Source organism: Protopterus annectens, chromosome 10.part0 (assembly GCF_019279795.1).
Source record: "Protopterus annectens isolate FY-2018-M chromosome 10.part0, PAN1.0, whole genome shotgun sequence".
NCBI classification, from domain to species: domain Eukaryota; kingdom Metazoa; phylum Chordata; order Ceratodontiformes; family Protopteridae; genus Protopterus; species Protopterus annectens.
This window is the reverse complement of record NC_056744.1, coordinates 200,629,805-200,646,077: the sequence shown is the minus strand read 5'-3', so window position 1 is coordinate 200,646,077 and position 16,273 is coordinate 200,629,805. Positions and strand designations below refer to the sequence as shown.

At 44.8% G+C, this 16,273-nt stretch overlaps 1 protein-coding gene across 2 annotated transcripts in view; it reads right to left on the bottom strand.

Moving 5' to 3' along the window:
- Window positions 1-16,273, bottom strand: part of COG1 (component of oligomeric golgi complex 1) — an 829,165-nt gene that overhangs the window by 472,754 nt on the left and 340,138 nt on the right. For both annotated transcript variants that reach the window (XM_044085137.1, XM_044085139.1), the window contains exon 8: window positions 427-573. In XM_044085137.1, coding sequence (XP_043941072.1) covers window positions 427-573 — 147 coding nt within the window. The remainder of the gene's footprint in view (window positions 1-426; window positions 574-16,273) is intronic.

Sequence of the window (16,273 nt, the reverse complement as noted above, 5' to 3'; positions counted from 1 at the left end):
AAGTAATGGTGTAACTATAGTAAAAGAGATTAAGGTACAAAAGACAATTCTATCCACAAGAATGAAAATCGTAACAAGGAAAATGTTTTCTCACAAAGTCACCCACACCTGGGCAAAGGAGATCTGAGTCTGTATCAAAGAAGTGGCAAACAATATCTGAGGTAATACTGAGTTTGGGATCCATAGTCTGATCTGAAGACCCATCCATTGAGGAACAAAAATGAGACGGCATCAGATTTGGTTTAATATTCCCTACTTAAAAATTCTCTCGACTCCAATAATAACATCAAGCTTGGAAGCAAATACAAGAACATTGCCCTGCCTAGATGTGCCCCAGTTGACAACCATATGAATTATTTAGCAATATGCCAAAGCACAACAACAAAGAGGGGGAAAAACATGAATACAGTTTCTTCATCTCCTTACCTGTATTGGAAGTCGGATTTTAGATGTTACAGTGTTTCCTGACTCTGTTTCTTCCTGGATTTCTATTTCATCCCAATGAGTAGCATTAGAAAGAACCGACCCTGCTGTATCTGAAAGTAGTGTCTGGGTAAAACTGCAAAACAAGACCTGCAAACATGGGAATGAAATATTCAATATGTAACATAACCTTTACATTTATAAAAGAATTTATCTCAGCTTCTTAGTAAGTCATTTATTTCACTCTGAAATAATGTTATTACATTTAACACAGCTATTCTGTAGGTGTGTTGTGGATGCAGTGGAGGAAAAGTACAGTTGTGTACACTTAACATAAATGTAGATGTTCAAGTGTATTCAATGTTGCAGTCATTACACATTTGGGTTATCTGCTTGCAGGTAGCCCTCAGTCAGCCTGATTAACAAAGTCTTGGGTCCTGCGTCAGTTGCTATCCCTTCTTCCATGACGTCAGGTCGTCAGGGGTATAAAACATGCAGCCGATGCCATTACATCAGTTTTTCTTGCCCCAGATGTCAGGTGCCCCCCTAATGGGAAGCAATTAAACATAAAAGCACAAAGATATACCTCCAACAAAAAAGCTAATACACCATAAAGGCTTTTAAGCATAGTGAAGAAAAGTAGAAGTATAGCCAAAAGAAGTTAGGGGGCTGGAGGGAGGGTAACCAGAACTGCAACAGTGAATACACTCGAACATCTACATTTATGGTAAGTGTACACAACTGTACTATGTTCTTCGTGTTTCACTGCTGCAGTCATTACATTTGGGTAGATTTCCAAAGCTATGGCTGGGAGGAGGAATTTAGACAGCATTAGGGCCAGCTATAAGGCCCTGCAAGACTGCAGTGGCAAAGCCAGCTCTGGATTTAGAGAAAATTGGCAAATGATAATGCTTGGTGAAAGTATGTACAGAACTCCAGGTAGCAGCTTCTAGGATGTCCCTGGTGGTGATGCCTCTGAGAAAGGCTGTAGAGTTAGATACAGCCCTGGTGGAGTGAGGTCTGATCCCCTGGGGGATAGGTTTTCCATGGTGCTTATAGCAGAAATTAATGCAATGGATTATCCATTTAGAAATGGTTTGCTTTGAAATAGCCTTCCCCTCTGCCCCTGCAACAAATGCCACCAACAGTTGTTCAGATTTCCTTTGAGGTTTAGTCCTGTCCAAGTAGAATCTAAGTTGCCTGTGCACGTCTAAGGAATGCAGTATCGTTCCCCTTTATTCTGTGGATTGGGAAAGAAGGTTGGCAAATGAATGGAGTGATTAAAAGCCACACTGGATACCACCTTGGGCATGAAGGATGGATTGGTTCTGAGGGACACCCTGTCCACATGAAAGATGATGAAAGGCTCCACTGCCATAAGGGCCTGTAATTCAGATACCCTTCTAGCTGAAGTGATTGCTAAAAGGAAAGCTGTTTTCCAAGAAATACATTTTAAGTCTGCAGTAGCAGCTGGCTTGAAAGAAGGTGTGAGTTTCTCCAAGACAAAGTTAAGGTCCCAGGCTAGGGTTGGAGCTCTCCTGGGTGGTCTCAATTTTTTGCCCCTCTGGGGAACTGCTTGAGCAGTGGATGAGAGAAGAGGGGAGATTCTGTGTTACAATGAGCTGAAATGGCTGAGGCGTGGATTTTAATGGAGGAAAAAGACAGGCCCTTGTGAAGCATCTCAGTTAAGTATTGTAAAATCTGAGGTAAATTGGGTGCTGCTGTGCTCATGCCTTCAGATTGGTTCCAGGCACAGAATCTTTTCCATTTTTCAGCATAAGATTTTCTAGTACTAGGCCTCCTTGCCTCTAAAATGATATCCATCACAAGTTTGCTGAGGGATGGGTAAAGGAGAGATTAAGTAATTAGCCAGGCTACAAGGTTCAGTGTTGGAAGCTGAGGGTGCAGAATCTGGTTCTCCTGCTGAGACAGCAGGGAAGGAGTCTGAGGCAGGTGCCATGGAGATAACAGTGACACACTGCGCATGAGGGGTTACCAGTGTTGGCGTGGCCAGTCTGGAGCAATCAAAATCATCCTTGGTTTGTCCTGTTTGATTTTTAGTAGTACTTTGGAGAGCAGAGGCAGAAGGGGGAAGGCATAGACTGATAGGTTTTTCCAGCTGAAGGACAGAGCATCCACTTTCCAGGCTTGTTTGGGGGAGTCCTGATGCAAAATGTGTCCAATTGGTAGTTCTGGGGAGAGGCAAACAGGTCTATATCTGGGCTCCCCCATTTGCTTGTCAACATATTGAAAATCCTTGGTTCCAGTTTCCACTCGTGTGGGTCCATGAGGTTTCTGCTTAGTCCGTCTGCCAGTGTATTTAATTTTCTTGGCAGGAATTGAGCTTGTAAGTGCACTTGGTAGCTCAAGGCTGTGTTCCACAATGCCATGGCTAGTCTGCAGAGGGGGTAAGACGTGTGGAAGTGAAATCTGTATCCCTGGGACACTATATTTAAAACCCATTTGTCCTGGGTAATGAGTTCCCAATTCTTTGCATGAAGAGCAATCTTTCCCCCCAAAGGGGCAGTCAGTTGATATGTGCTTGGAAATTTTAAAAGGAAGTCATTGAGAGAGTTTACCATAGAGGGGAGTCTTATTATTCCCAGACTTGGAAGTGGAGGCCCCCCACTGCTTAGTTCTGTGAGTCCCCTGGGACTGAAATAAGAAGTTATGTACCTACCATAACGTTCCATGTCAGTTGTCTTCTCTCGCCTTCTTTCTTGCTGGATGGGTTCGGAGCCGATCCTCGGCTCCGACTCGGCACTTGCTAAGCTCGAGAGCTAATTTTACCAGCTCGAGGCAACCCTATATCCCATGATGCAAGGCGGAGACTACCCAGATCTCGTTTGGTAGCTAAGGAAATTATGGAATATATTCTTCCAACTGTAGAGGAGGAAGAAAAAGTAACAATACTAAAAATGACAATCATAATCATCACAATCCTCTGAAAGGGATCAACCTAATCTAGTGACACTAGAAGCTGATTAGCTAGAAAAAGGATAAAGCCTCTTAAGAGAAGAGGCATAATCTTCTCGGTCTGACCAGGCTAGGGGATGGAGGCGGATCGCAAGAAAGAAGGCGAGAAGACAACTAACATGGAACGTTATGGTAGGTACATAACTTCTTAATGTTAAGTTGTCAATCTCGCCTTCATTCTGCTGGATGGGACAGCGTCCTAGCACCTCTATCCTGGGTGGCTCAATGGAACAGACTCTTGAGAACGGTGGAACCAAAATTCGCTCTGTCTCTGGAGGCCAAGTCTAATTTGTAATGTGAAACAAAGGTATGAGGAGAGGCCCATGTGGCTGCTGCACAAATAGTGTCTATTGGAAGTCTAGCCTGAAAAGCTGTAGATGTAGCTAGAGCTCTGGTAGAATGGGCTTTTGGCCTAGAAATCAACTCTTTGCCTCTGAGCTGATAAATGTAAGTAATCACAGAAGACAGCCATCTAGATAAAGTCACCTTGGAAACTGGAAGGCCTTTCCTGTTCTCTGCATAGGATAGAAACAGTTGATCAGATTTCCTAAAATGTTTAGTTTTGTCTACATAATATCTGAGTTGGCGGTGAACATCAAGACAATGTAATTTTTATTCCGCTCTATCAGAATAATTTGGGATAAAAACTGGAAGATCAATGGATTGATTTAAGTTAGTCTGCGATGCCACTTTGGGTAAGAAAGACGGATTAGTCCTTAGAGATACCCTGTCTTTGTGGAAGATTAAGTAGGGAGGACGAATGCAGAGAGCATGAAGCTCAGATACTCTCCTGGCAGAAGTAATGGCGACTAGAAAGAGTGTCTTCCAAGAAAGAAATTTCAATGAACAGGCAGCCGCAGGTTCAAAAGGGGGGAGAATCAAGGATGTTAAAATTAAATTTAGATCCCATTGTGGTGGGGGGTCTCTAATCGGAGGTTTAAGTAAAAAGATACCTCGAAGGAATGCCTTGCAAAGTTTATGTGACATAATGTTGTGGTCCAAAAAGCCTATATGAAAATTCGAAATGGCTGCCAGCTGAACGTTTACTGTGGAGGAAGAGGATCTTGAATGAAAAATCTCAGCTAGGAAGTCCAAGACCGAATGAATCGGAGCAGTATAGGGGTCTATATTCCTAGCTTTTGCCCAGAAGGAGAAACATTGCCATTTACTAGTGTAAATCCTTCTGGTAGAAGATTTAAGGGAAGCTACTATGATATCCCGGATGGGATTAGAAATCATAGGAAGCCTGGCTAAGGATGGAAGTGGAGCAACCAAGCAGTGAGGTTGAGAGAAGGTATGGATTGGTGCAGCTGCCCCGACTGGTGGGTCAGAAGATCTGGAACCAGGTCCAGATGCCATGGCTGTACCAAGAGATAACGATGTAGGAACGGAAACCATATCTGTCGAGGCCAATAAGGGGCAATGAGAATCAACTTGGCTCTCAAGGCGGTTGCTTTCTGAATTACTTGAGGTATCAGAGGAAAGGGGGGAAAGGCATAAAGAAGTCCCCGGGGCCAATCTTGGGTTAGAGCGTCTCTGGGGGGATGGCCTGGAAGGGGGAAGAGAGAAGAAGTCTGGGCATTTGCTGTTTTGAGGTGTAGCAAAAAGGTCGCAGCAAGGAAGGCCCCACTCCTGAAAAATCTCTTCCATCACTGATTGTTTGAGAGACCACTCGTGAGGCATGAGAATAGCTCTGCTCAACCTGTCCGCTATGATGTTGGATTTCCCGGGGATATGCGTTGCTATCAGAAACCGCTGAGAAGAGATTGCCCACTGCCAAAGTCTGAGAGCCTCTCGACACAGTGGATAGGACTTGGTTCCGCCCTGTTTGTTGATATACCACACTACAGACATATTGTCCGTTTGGACTGCAATAGTTCCCAGGGGAAGAGAGTCGTTGAGGGCTTGCAACGTTAAAAGCACTGCTCTCATCTCTAGGACATTTATGTGCAGATGGTATTCGAAAGGTTGCCAAGTGCCATGGACCATCCTGCCCTGATAATGCCCCCCCCACCCGATCAGGGAGGCGTCCGATGTAACCGTGGCGACCGGGACAGGAGGAACAAAGGGTCTGCCCTGATGGATTTGAGGGGACGATATCCACCAGGTCAGATGCCTTTTGCAAGTTGGAGTTATTGTGATCTTGTGACGCATGGGAAGTTGTTGAAAGGACCATTGGGCGAATAGCATCCATTGTAGAAGACGCATGTAAAAGCGGGTAAAGGGAAGAAGTGTTATGGCTGCCGCCATAAGACCCAATACTTTCAGAGCAAATCTGGCCTGAATTCTGTTGCTGAGAAGAATCACCTGGACGTGACTTTGAATGTCCAAGATCCTTTGGTCTGTTAACTTTGCTGAAAGTTGTACGGTGTCCAATTTGCCTATAAAAGTAATAGATTGACAAGGCGACAAGGCAGATTTTTCGAAATTTATAGAAATCCCTAGCCCTCTGCAAATGTGAATGGTGTAATCTCTGGCTTGGAGAAGTTGATGCCTGGTGGTGGCAGTGAGGAGCCAGTCTAGATATGGAAACACCTGGAATCCTTGACGTCTCAGGTGAGCCGTAACCGCTGCCATACATTTGGTGAACACTCTGGGGGCTGTAGTGAGTCCAAAGGGCAGGGCCCCGAATTGGAAGTGACTGGTCCCCAGCCGAAAGCGGAGAAATCTTCTGGAGCGCCTGTGAATTTTTATGTGATAGTACGCATCCTGAAGATCTACCGAGCACATCCAATTGTCCTTGCCCAGAAAGGGTAGAATGGACTGAGGCGTGACCATCCGGAATCCTGTTTTCTTTACAAACTTGTTTAGTTTGCTCAGATCTAATATTGGTCTCCAGTCCCCTGTCTTTTTTGGTACTAAAAAGAACCTTGAGTAGATTCCGGATCCTATTTGGTCTGCTGGGACTGGCTGGATGGCTCTTTTTGCTAGCAGTTTTGATATTTCTGGTACTACTAGTTCCCTTAGACCGGGTGGAATGTCTGGAAGGGTTCCCTTTTGCTGAATTGGGGTTTGAATAAAGGGAATTTTGTAACCCTCGGATATAATCGACTGTACCCATTTGTCTTGAGAAAGGGAAAGCCAGGCTATTGGGTACAGCGATAATCTTCCCCCGACTGCCTCCGATGGTGGACAATCGGGCAACATCTCTGGGATGCTGGAAGGGTTTGTCAGAAAGAGGCTCTCTGCTACCCTGATTCTGCGGACCCCCTCTGCCCCTAGGGCGGCGTCTGTTGTTACCCCCCTCTGCCTCTGGGGGTAAACTGACCTCGTGCATCAGGCGTGACTCCTTGAGATTTGCGGAACCACATTTTCCCTCCCTTCTGACCTTTTGGGTAAGGTCTTGAAGGGGTGGAGAAACGGACTCCTACGGCAGAAAGAGTCTTGCCATCTTGTTCGCATCTAGTCAAAGTGTCTTTCACTTGAGGTCCGAACAAGGTCGAACCATCAAAAGGGGAGTTTGTGAAGGACGCCTTGAAGGGGTCTGCAAAATTACAAAGCCACATCCAGGACTGATGCCTTAAAGCCACTCCTGTGCCTGCGGCCCTACTCGCTCCATCGGCTGCATAAGAAATTAGCCGCATGGAGGAGTTAACAATGGAGTTCAGGATTCCTAGCTGTGAGCTAATCTTATCCTGAGGCCCAGCAGCTGACGGATCCTGTAAAACTTCTCCCAACTCTTTAAGAACATCTCTTTGAAGGCGGGTGAAGCGACACAAGTAGTTCAGCGATCGCATGGCAAAGGTCGCTGAAGAAAAAATCCGCTTGCCGTACCTGTCCATAGTCCTAGAATCCTTGTTAGGAGGATGGACAGGTACTGAAGGATCAGCTAGTTCCTTCTTGGTGGCTGCAGCCACCACCATGGCATCAACCGGGACACCTTTTGTCAAATATTGCCTATCAGGTGGGGCCGTAATGAATTTAGAAGGCCTCCTAGGAATAAGTTCCACCGAATCCGGGGCCATCCATGCCTTCCGAGCCACCACGTCCATAAGAGGGTCGAAAGGCGGAGACACCCAGGAGGTGGAGGGTCGAGATCTGAACGCCTCCAGGTATACTGACTTGTCCTCGGAAGGATTAAGGGGAGGGCCAGTTCCCCCTCTGCTTAAGGAGTTCAAGGATGTCTGAGAAAGAGACATCCTCAGAGGAGGACCTTGGGGATCCCTCAGACTCATCCAAGTCAGTATCAGATGTAATAGACTCGGGGAGTCTAGATGTTTCCTCTTACATGTCCTCTTACGCGGAGGTTCACCTGACAGATCAGGAGAAGCCTCGGAAGAGGAAGATATTCCCAATGGGGAAACCTGAGGCGTTGGATCTCTGGGTCCGGGAGCAAGAGAGTGGGAAGAGACGTCAGCAGGCACTGTAGTGGGAGGAGCTGATGGAACTGACCGTTGACTACGCCCAGGGGCTAGTACACTCCTCATCACCTCGAAGGCAACCCCATCAGAGAGACCAGAAGGTTCCCGCTCCGAAGAGATAGGAACTCCAGGCCTCACCGAGAGGGAAGGCTCCGAGGCAGATGTCGGGGCTGAGCTCACCAACGCCGAAGCCCCGAGAGGGAGAACGGGGTCGGACAAGAGTCCGATGCCACTCGCCCCCTCGGAGCCGACGAGAGAGACCAGACGCCTGGATCCCTCCAATGAAGGCCTCAAGGAGGAAATCGGAGCGGAGGACGACGGAGCCGAAGGAGGAGGTATCTGCTCCGACGCCACAACGGTCACGGCTCTGAGGATCTCCGGCTCCGAGCTCTGTAAGAGAGTCGAAGGAGGAATGTTAGGTGGATGTGAAATAGCTACCATCTGTTGAGACGGGCTATGGAGCATTTGGACCAATGCCTGAGAGTTTAATAGTCTACTCACCACTCTCTCGAGGTCGTGATCAGACAGCCTGGACGACCGAGAAGAACGGCTCCGATGACTCCGCTCCGAGAGCAGGGGTGATCTCGGAGCCGAACGTATCGATTCCAACGAGGGGGATCGAGATCTCTTTTTAGAGATAGGTGGAGCCGAAGGAGCCGAGGATACGTCGGCTCCAGTCGGAGCCGACACTGAATGTCTAGATCTGGCAGTATCGGTGCCGGATGGAGCCGATACTGTGACTTCTAAAATGGAAGGATCGGCTCCGGCCAGAGCCGATCTCGACACTGAAGAAGCAGAACCTGTAGCCGACGGCTTGGGACTTGCAGCCGAAGGCTTGACAGGTTTCGAGGGCTTCCCCGGAGCCGACTTAGTCGGGGAGCTCTCAGGCTTTAATAAGCCCCTCAATATTAATTTATTTCTGTGCTCCTGCAGGACTCTTGGGCTGAAGGCATGACAGATAGCACAAGAGTCCTGCAGGTGCAGAGGTCCCAGGCAGTAAACACAAGAAGTGTGACCGTCTGTCAGAGACATCTTCTGACAGCACGAGTCACACTTCTTGAAGCCTGAGACCTTTGTGTCCTTCGACATAGCTGTGTCGAGGAAACACAAAAACACAGAGACACACACACAAATAACACCCAATCCAATAAACTAAAACTAAACAGGGATACAACACACTCAAACACACACAAAATCCCTGACGGGAAAAATTAGGAAAGGGGAAGGCCTAAGGCCTAATCTAGGGAAGGGGATAAATAACCCGAAAAAAAGGGAACACTAATGGGAATAGGGTTAAAATAAACGTTAAGGTTCACAAAACAACTAAGGTTATGAAATTTAAAAGGGGTGAGACTAAAAGTCTTAATATGAAGAAAAACTTACCTAGAGCTGGTAAAAGAGGCACCTCGTAAGCGAAGCGGCAAACGAGATCTGGGTAGTCTCCGCCTTGCATCATGGAATATAGGGTTGCCTCGAGCTGGTAAAATTAGCTCTCGAGCTTAGGAAGTGCCGTGTCGGAGCGGAGGATCGGCTCCGAACTCATCCAGCAAGAATGAAGGCGAGATTGACAACTTAACATCCTGGGGGTTTTGCTGTGTCTGGGTTTGGCTTGAGAAGACCTGGAAGGGGTTGGAAAGGACCAAGTCTTAGAGGGCCAGTGCCTATTAAATCTAGGAGGCTGAACTTGTAAAAAAATCTTTTAACAGTTTGCATAGATTTAGCAATATCTTCCATCTTTTTATGAACTTCCTCAGCCTTGTTGCCAAACAAGCGGTCCTGATTTAAAGAAGCATCCAACAATTTAGCTTTAACATGATCAGACAAAGATTGCTCCTTAAGCCAAGCATGCCTTCTGAGCACAGACTCAGTAACAGCAGCCCTGCAAGAGGCCTCTAATGAATCAAAACCACATTGCAAAGTATGTTTTCCAACTTGTTCAACAGAATGCATTAAATCCTGTAATTCTTTATTTTCCACACAGTCAGGAATCAACGTCCTTTTCTGTTTAAGCAGTCCAATAAAATGTTGCTAATATTTTAACATATGAAACTGGCAGTTTAAAGGCCTAATGGCCAAGGTTGCAGAAGTGTAAACCTTCTTACCCCATCTATCCAGCGCCCTGGAGTCGCTATCAGAAGGGGTAGGATTTTTAGCAGTAGAAGCCTTAATGCCCATAGGTCCCCGTGAAATAGTCTTTGGATCTGCAATAGGAGTTTTGAAAAGGAACTTGTGGACTCAGGGACCCTGTAGTATCTGTCAGGTTTTCTGGGAGCAGGAGGCAGGGAATCAGGGGCCAAACTAGATTCCGAGAAAGCATCATCAACAATGTCTAGTACAGGAGGAATAACTAATGGCCTATGCTGAAGTAGGATAAGGAAATCCCCAAGCCTCTTTTTTAAATCAGAAAAAATCTTGGCTTTCCCAGTGGAAATGCTCCCTTAGAGTATGTAAGGTTTCCCCAAAAGAAAAATCCTCAGGAGGGGAAGCAGAGGGAATAGAGTCATCTGCATCAGAATCCTCATAAGTAGGTAAGGGCAAATCCAGATCATCAGAAGAGTCAGAAAAAAACAGAATCCTGATCAGAATATTCATAATCAACTTCAGTCCTAGGCCTCTTAGAAGGGGGAGGGTTGGCTACCCCTGATTAGAGATATTAGATCTTTAGCCATTCTTATCATTTGTTTTTTTAGACCTAGAGGCCTGAGCATGTGGCCTGGGCATCAGTTTTTTTAGACATGGATCGAGATTTAGGCCTAAGTAAAGAAGGAGGCATCGGTTTAATATGCAAGTCCGTAGGCCTGAAAACACCCTCAGAAGCCGGTGCCTGTACTGCGGCTCAGGACCCATCCAAGGTAGAGACATCCGCGGGTTCCATAGTTGAAGCATCTCGCGGCATACTGGACTCCGAATGGGTCTCAGTAGAGGCCTGCGAATCAGAAGCAGCAGGTATCAGGGGCTTTGAAAGCGCCTCACTGAGTATCGGCGAATTGGCGACTGGTTTAGGAGAAGTGTCGTTGGCAGTTTTGGATCTCGGCGGCCTGTCTCTGTCTTTATCATTGCATTTTTTCAGAATCCCGGTAGTCGGATGGCTAACCGATGGCATTTCTGGATAATTAAACCGAGAACAGAAATATTTAGAGGCGAAAGAAAATATACCGACGACTGATAGTGCGCTGATTAAATAAAGCACAAAACCAACAGCAAGGTACGTCATGGTCAGGGCCTAGGCAAGGAACTCAGTACGAATTAAAATCTTTATGAGGTATTTGCTTTCCACAAGCAATGCAATTATTAACTTTTAATGACATCGGTAAGGAGCAAGAAAGAGTTTCCCCAACGGGGTACTTCGCTATAGTTGAAGACTTTGGTTCTGAAACTCGAAAACGAAAATTTCAGGAGTCGGACGACCGGCACTTGCAAACTGCTTCTGCTTTGGGTATCGCATGGCAAGAAAGACTGATGTAATGATGTCGGCTGCATGTTTTATACCCCTGACGACCTGACGTCATGGAAGAAGGGATAGCAACCGACGCAGGACCCAAGACTTTGTTAATCAGGCCGACTGAGGGCTACCTGCAAGCAGATAACCCAAATGTAATGACTGCAACAGTGAAACACGAAGATCATCATCTGTTTTGGACATGCTGTCTAGTAAATAAATTTTACCCAACTCCATCTGTCCCTCTCTCTCTTCATTTTAGGACTCAGAATATTAACAGCCAACAAGGTGCTAGTCTCACCATGGACTTACTTCTGATGATCTGGGCTCTTGGAGTTACCTACCAGCAAAGGACCCCATTTGACAACTCAGTCTTCTGCAGTGAATCATAAAGTAATGGCTGGGCATCAGTGCAGGATACAGAGGCAGCTTGGACCTAAGATTAGAAGGTAAGCTGTTTTGCTCATTTGCCCAGCCTGTTTTTCTTCATCTTTTCTGAACAACTAAAATGTGTAGAGATATCCACAAAGGACAACACTTTATCAACAGACTATTGTTTTACTATCTCCTGCTTGGAATGCTTCACCTTCAGCCTCCTTTGAAGAATGGTGCAATGTTACAATTACACACCTCCTGAAGAAGTGAGAGATTCTAGACTCAGTTCCTTTCACCCGAAGTTCCTTCTGGAAAACCGGCCTCATTCTTGAATATATATAAGCAGCACACTGGACATATGTCTTGCCTCTATATCAGCAAGCCTGCTAATACACTCTGTATCTTGACAACAATGGCATCCTGCTTACAAATCAACACTTTAAGAGAAAGCACGTCTTGTAAAAAGCTGCAGTAGTTCTAAGAGGCAATTGCTTGTGTCAGATCCAACCAGTGGATTCTAGAAACTATGTACCATGAGCACACATGCAGTACAAAAACAGGATACCATCAACTTTCAATATAAGTCACTGATGTCACAAAGTACATGCACGTACAGAGATAATTTTCCCACACTCAACATAACCAAGCATATACATGCATGGAGACTGCTTTCCAGCATACTGGTATGAATACGGGCAACTTAAGTTGTTAACCAAAGAAATCAAAAAGACACTTCAGGGAAGAAAAAAACTCTCTCCCTTACTGCTCTAATTATGTTTGTAAAAAGGGGACTGGTTCTCCCGTAACCTTACCTACAAGTCATCACAATTTAAAAATGGAGAATAGTGGGCTGGGAATGCCAGCCCATCTTGAAAAATGAATTAATGTGTGCCTGATGGATTGTGTTGCATTTAGCTGCTTGGAAACTACTCCACCTATGTCTGGCACCTGTCAAAAATGATATGACAGATGTCTTATTCTGACATATCAGAAGAAACACTATGATTGCCAAGTGACCTCCACTAATACAGACCCATCTATAAAAGGCTTGAAAATTTAATGACAAAAGCTAACACAAGACCGTTACTACATTCTATATCCTACAGACTAATCCTCCGACCCAGTATTGATGGATTTACTACATATCAGCAAGTCAAATGGCATCAGAAATACTCACTCAAGGATTCTAAGCCTCTTCTGCAACATCAAAAGAATGGTTCGTAGGGACAGGTATATTTTTCAGGGGATCTCAATGCTATGGAACAGACTTCCAATCCACATAAAACAAAATTCAACCCTGTCCGTTTTTAATCTCAACTTAGATCTATGGATGGGAAATAGAAAATTTACCCCAGGACTGCCCCTGGTACTACTACTGGAGAAGCTCAGCTGCTAAATGCTTTATCCCATGCATGGGTTTACAGAATAATCCAAGTTATTCTCATTAGGGGTAATATATAATTATCGACCATGGGATAGGTTGTTTTGAGCAATAAAAGGGAAACTGGGCTGTGCTTAAAATGGCCCACAAAGGCAGCTAGCCTAGTACTTACCTATAAACCTTATCCATACAGGACTACTGTGAGCCATGATCTGAAAACACATGTAAAAGTTACAGTAAAGCACAATCATATACAATATAAATCACAGTGCACAATACCACTGCATTTTCAAGTATTGTATTTAATCAGTGTAGCTTATACAGCCATTCCTCAAAGTTAACTTATGCAGTGTGGTTACAGATGTTTGCTTCTCTTCTCCCCAACTCTGTCTCCTGTTTCTGTGGACTTGCTAGATGGCTCTTGCACCTTCAAGCAAATTTGCCCATTTGGTCTGTTAGGGGTGAAAGCCAGATATCTCTGTGCTAGATAACAGCCTACGACTCATTTTTTTTTCTTTTATGGGTGCCACATTGGCTCCTTTATTCTCCCTACATTGATAGCTGGGTGGTAGGGAGCAGGCCAGCTACAGATCCCAGAAGAGAGGCCTACTTCTCACGTGCACCAGTCCCTACAGTGTATTCCTTGAGCACCACACAGCACAGTTTGCTACGTATGAATGAAGGATTTGTTCTCATGGGCACACCCTCTTTAAGACAGAAAAATTGAGAGGATTAACACACTAGACTTGTAATTCTGATATTCTTCTTGTGGACATAATTGCCAGAAGAGAGAATGTTTCTTAAGACCCACATTTCAGTTCGTTCTGCCGATGCTGCTGATTCAATATACAGAAGTGGTAATTTTCCCAGTTCAGTTTAGAAATCAGAAGGAGGGAGTGGGTTCTTAAGGGGAGGATGTAACAGAAAAATGCCTTTTATTAAAGTTTTGCAAAATTTTCCACAAGCCAAATGAATGAAATTAGCACACAGATGTAAACTGGACATAGATATCAAATGAACTCAGAGACAAGAAAATCTTAAACCCCAGTCAAAACCTCTGAAAATTATTCAAGAACAGCAAGAACGTGGCCAGCACAGAGATCTAAAACCGTGGCCACATACCAAAGAAAATAAATCCATTTTCTCACACATCTTCCTGGTTTTCTGTCTAGTTTGGCCCACCATTTCCTGGTAAAAAGAATCTGCAGAACTTACTGGACTTGATAAAACCATGTTGTCAGCCATAGGGTGAGGCTTGAAGGATGGGTGTCCTAAAAAGTTCCAAATCGTCTCATGTAGAAAGGATTCTCCAGATAAGGCCACAGCAGGGGGTGCCATATTTTTAGCCAGTATGGAGCTGGAAGAATTGCCTTGGCTTTGTACAGTCTAGCCTTCTGTAGAAAGTTGGGGATTGAGGAATGGTGGGAAAAGCATGCAAGAGTCCCACAGTCATTTCTGAATGACCGCATATCAAGGATACCCTTCTGTACGGTGGAATAAAGGAAAATAAGTTATTGCATATGGTGCATTTTTTTTTTTTTTTTTTGGAGGATATAGCAACAGAAAATTTTCCATGCTAGTGACAGAGACCACTCATGCAAAGTCAGAAGACAGTGATTCAGACACAGTCTGATAACGAATAAGCTTCTCATGGAATACGACTGGCTACACGAAAATGATTTATGTCTTACATCCATAAGGGCAGGTTATCCATGCCATTCCTGGAAATTCTGATTAGGAAGGTCATCAGATCTGCAACCCCCACACAAGCTACAGTAACCTTCTATACACACCTCTGAGCAAGGCCGGCTTTAGAATGGGTGTGGTTGAGGACAGATATCACCACTAAATCCATGTCAAAATCCATTTATGCAGTTTGGGGTGTGGTGACCACCAGATCCCTACATGCTCTAAAGGTATGAATGCCCTGTGATGTATCTCATGCTTTTTTTTTTTTTTTTTTTAAGGACAACTACTTGTTAACTACATTTTATTACTACCCAGAAGAATTATGTATATGCCTGGTATTATGTATGTAGTCAGATAAAAATCAGTGATTTTTTTTTTTAAATTATTTATTTATTTTGACACACACACACACACACACACACACACACACACACACACACACACAGACACACACACGTTCACCTTAAGGTAAACTGGAGGAAAGGAACGTCCTTCAGGTGCTGTAAAAAACTAAAGCACATGGATAGATACAACCAGAGACAAGGAGGGCATGCAGACTTCACTAAGAAAATGCCACAACTATGAACTCAACCACAGAAAATCAGTTCTACTCACTGCGCCACTCTAGTAATAAGCAGCTGCTTTCAGACATACCCTCTTACTGCTAAACCACGTAAAATAGCTACCTATCATGTGTAAGGTCTATGACAGTAAGTAAAAGAAATGATGACCAAACTGTTACTCTTAAAACACAATGCAGCTACGCCCCCCGCCCACCCCCACAGAAGCATAATGGTATTGTTAATGATATTTGTAATAGAAAATTTAAGAAATTATAGCCAGCTTGTTGCTCTTACACTGAAGAGAGGATGTGCAAATTTACAGAGCTGAAGGACGTCCTATCCTAATCTAGAGAGTCTGTGAACAGCTCCTGAGAGGGGCGTGGAGGTTGAAAAGAGAGTCCTGGATTGAGGGACAAAGTACAGTTGTGTACACTTACCATAAATGTAGATGTTCGAGTGTCTTCACTGTTGCAGTCATGACTGTAAGGTTCTCCCCTGCCGGCAGGCAGTCCTCGGTCGGCCAGAATCCCAAAGTCTGGGTCCGGCATCGGCTGTTCAACCATGTTCCCTGACTTCAGAGCTCCAGGAGTACAAAGCTGACAGCCGACGCCATGTTCTCCAGTTTTTCTTGCCCCAGATGTCAGGAGTCCCAAAATGAGTAAGGTCCCATATCCTTTGCAAATACACCTCAGAAGAATGGTGAAAAAAGGAACCACACAAAAGTAAAAAAATAAGAGGGGACAGGAGGGCGGGAAACCCAGACTGCAACATTGAAGACACTCGAACATCTACATTTATGGTAAGTGTACACAACTGTACTATGTTCATCGTGTTTCACTGTTGCAGTCATGACTGTAGGGTAGAATCCCAAAGCAGAAAGAAAGGGAGGTGGTCATAAAGTAAAATCAAAGGAATGTTAGGAAGAAGAGGATCAGAATCCTGAGCCTGCATCCAGGAACAAAATCTTTTCCATTTTCCTGCATAAGATTTTCTAGTGCTAGGACGTCTGGCTTCTAAAATGACATCCATAACCTGCTTGGGTAGGAGAGAAGGAATCAAAGACCCT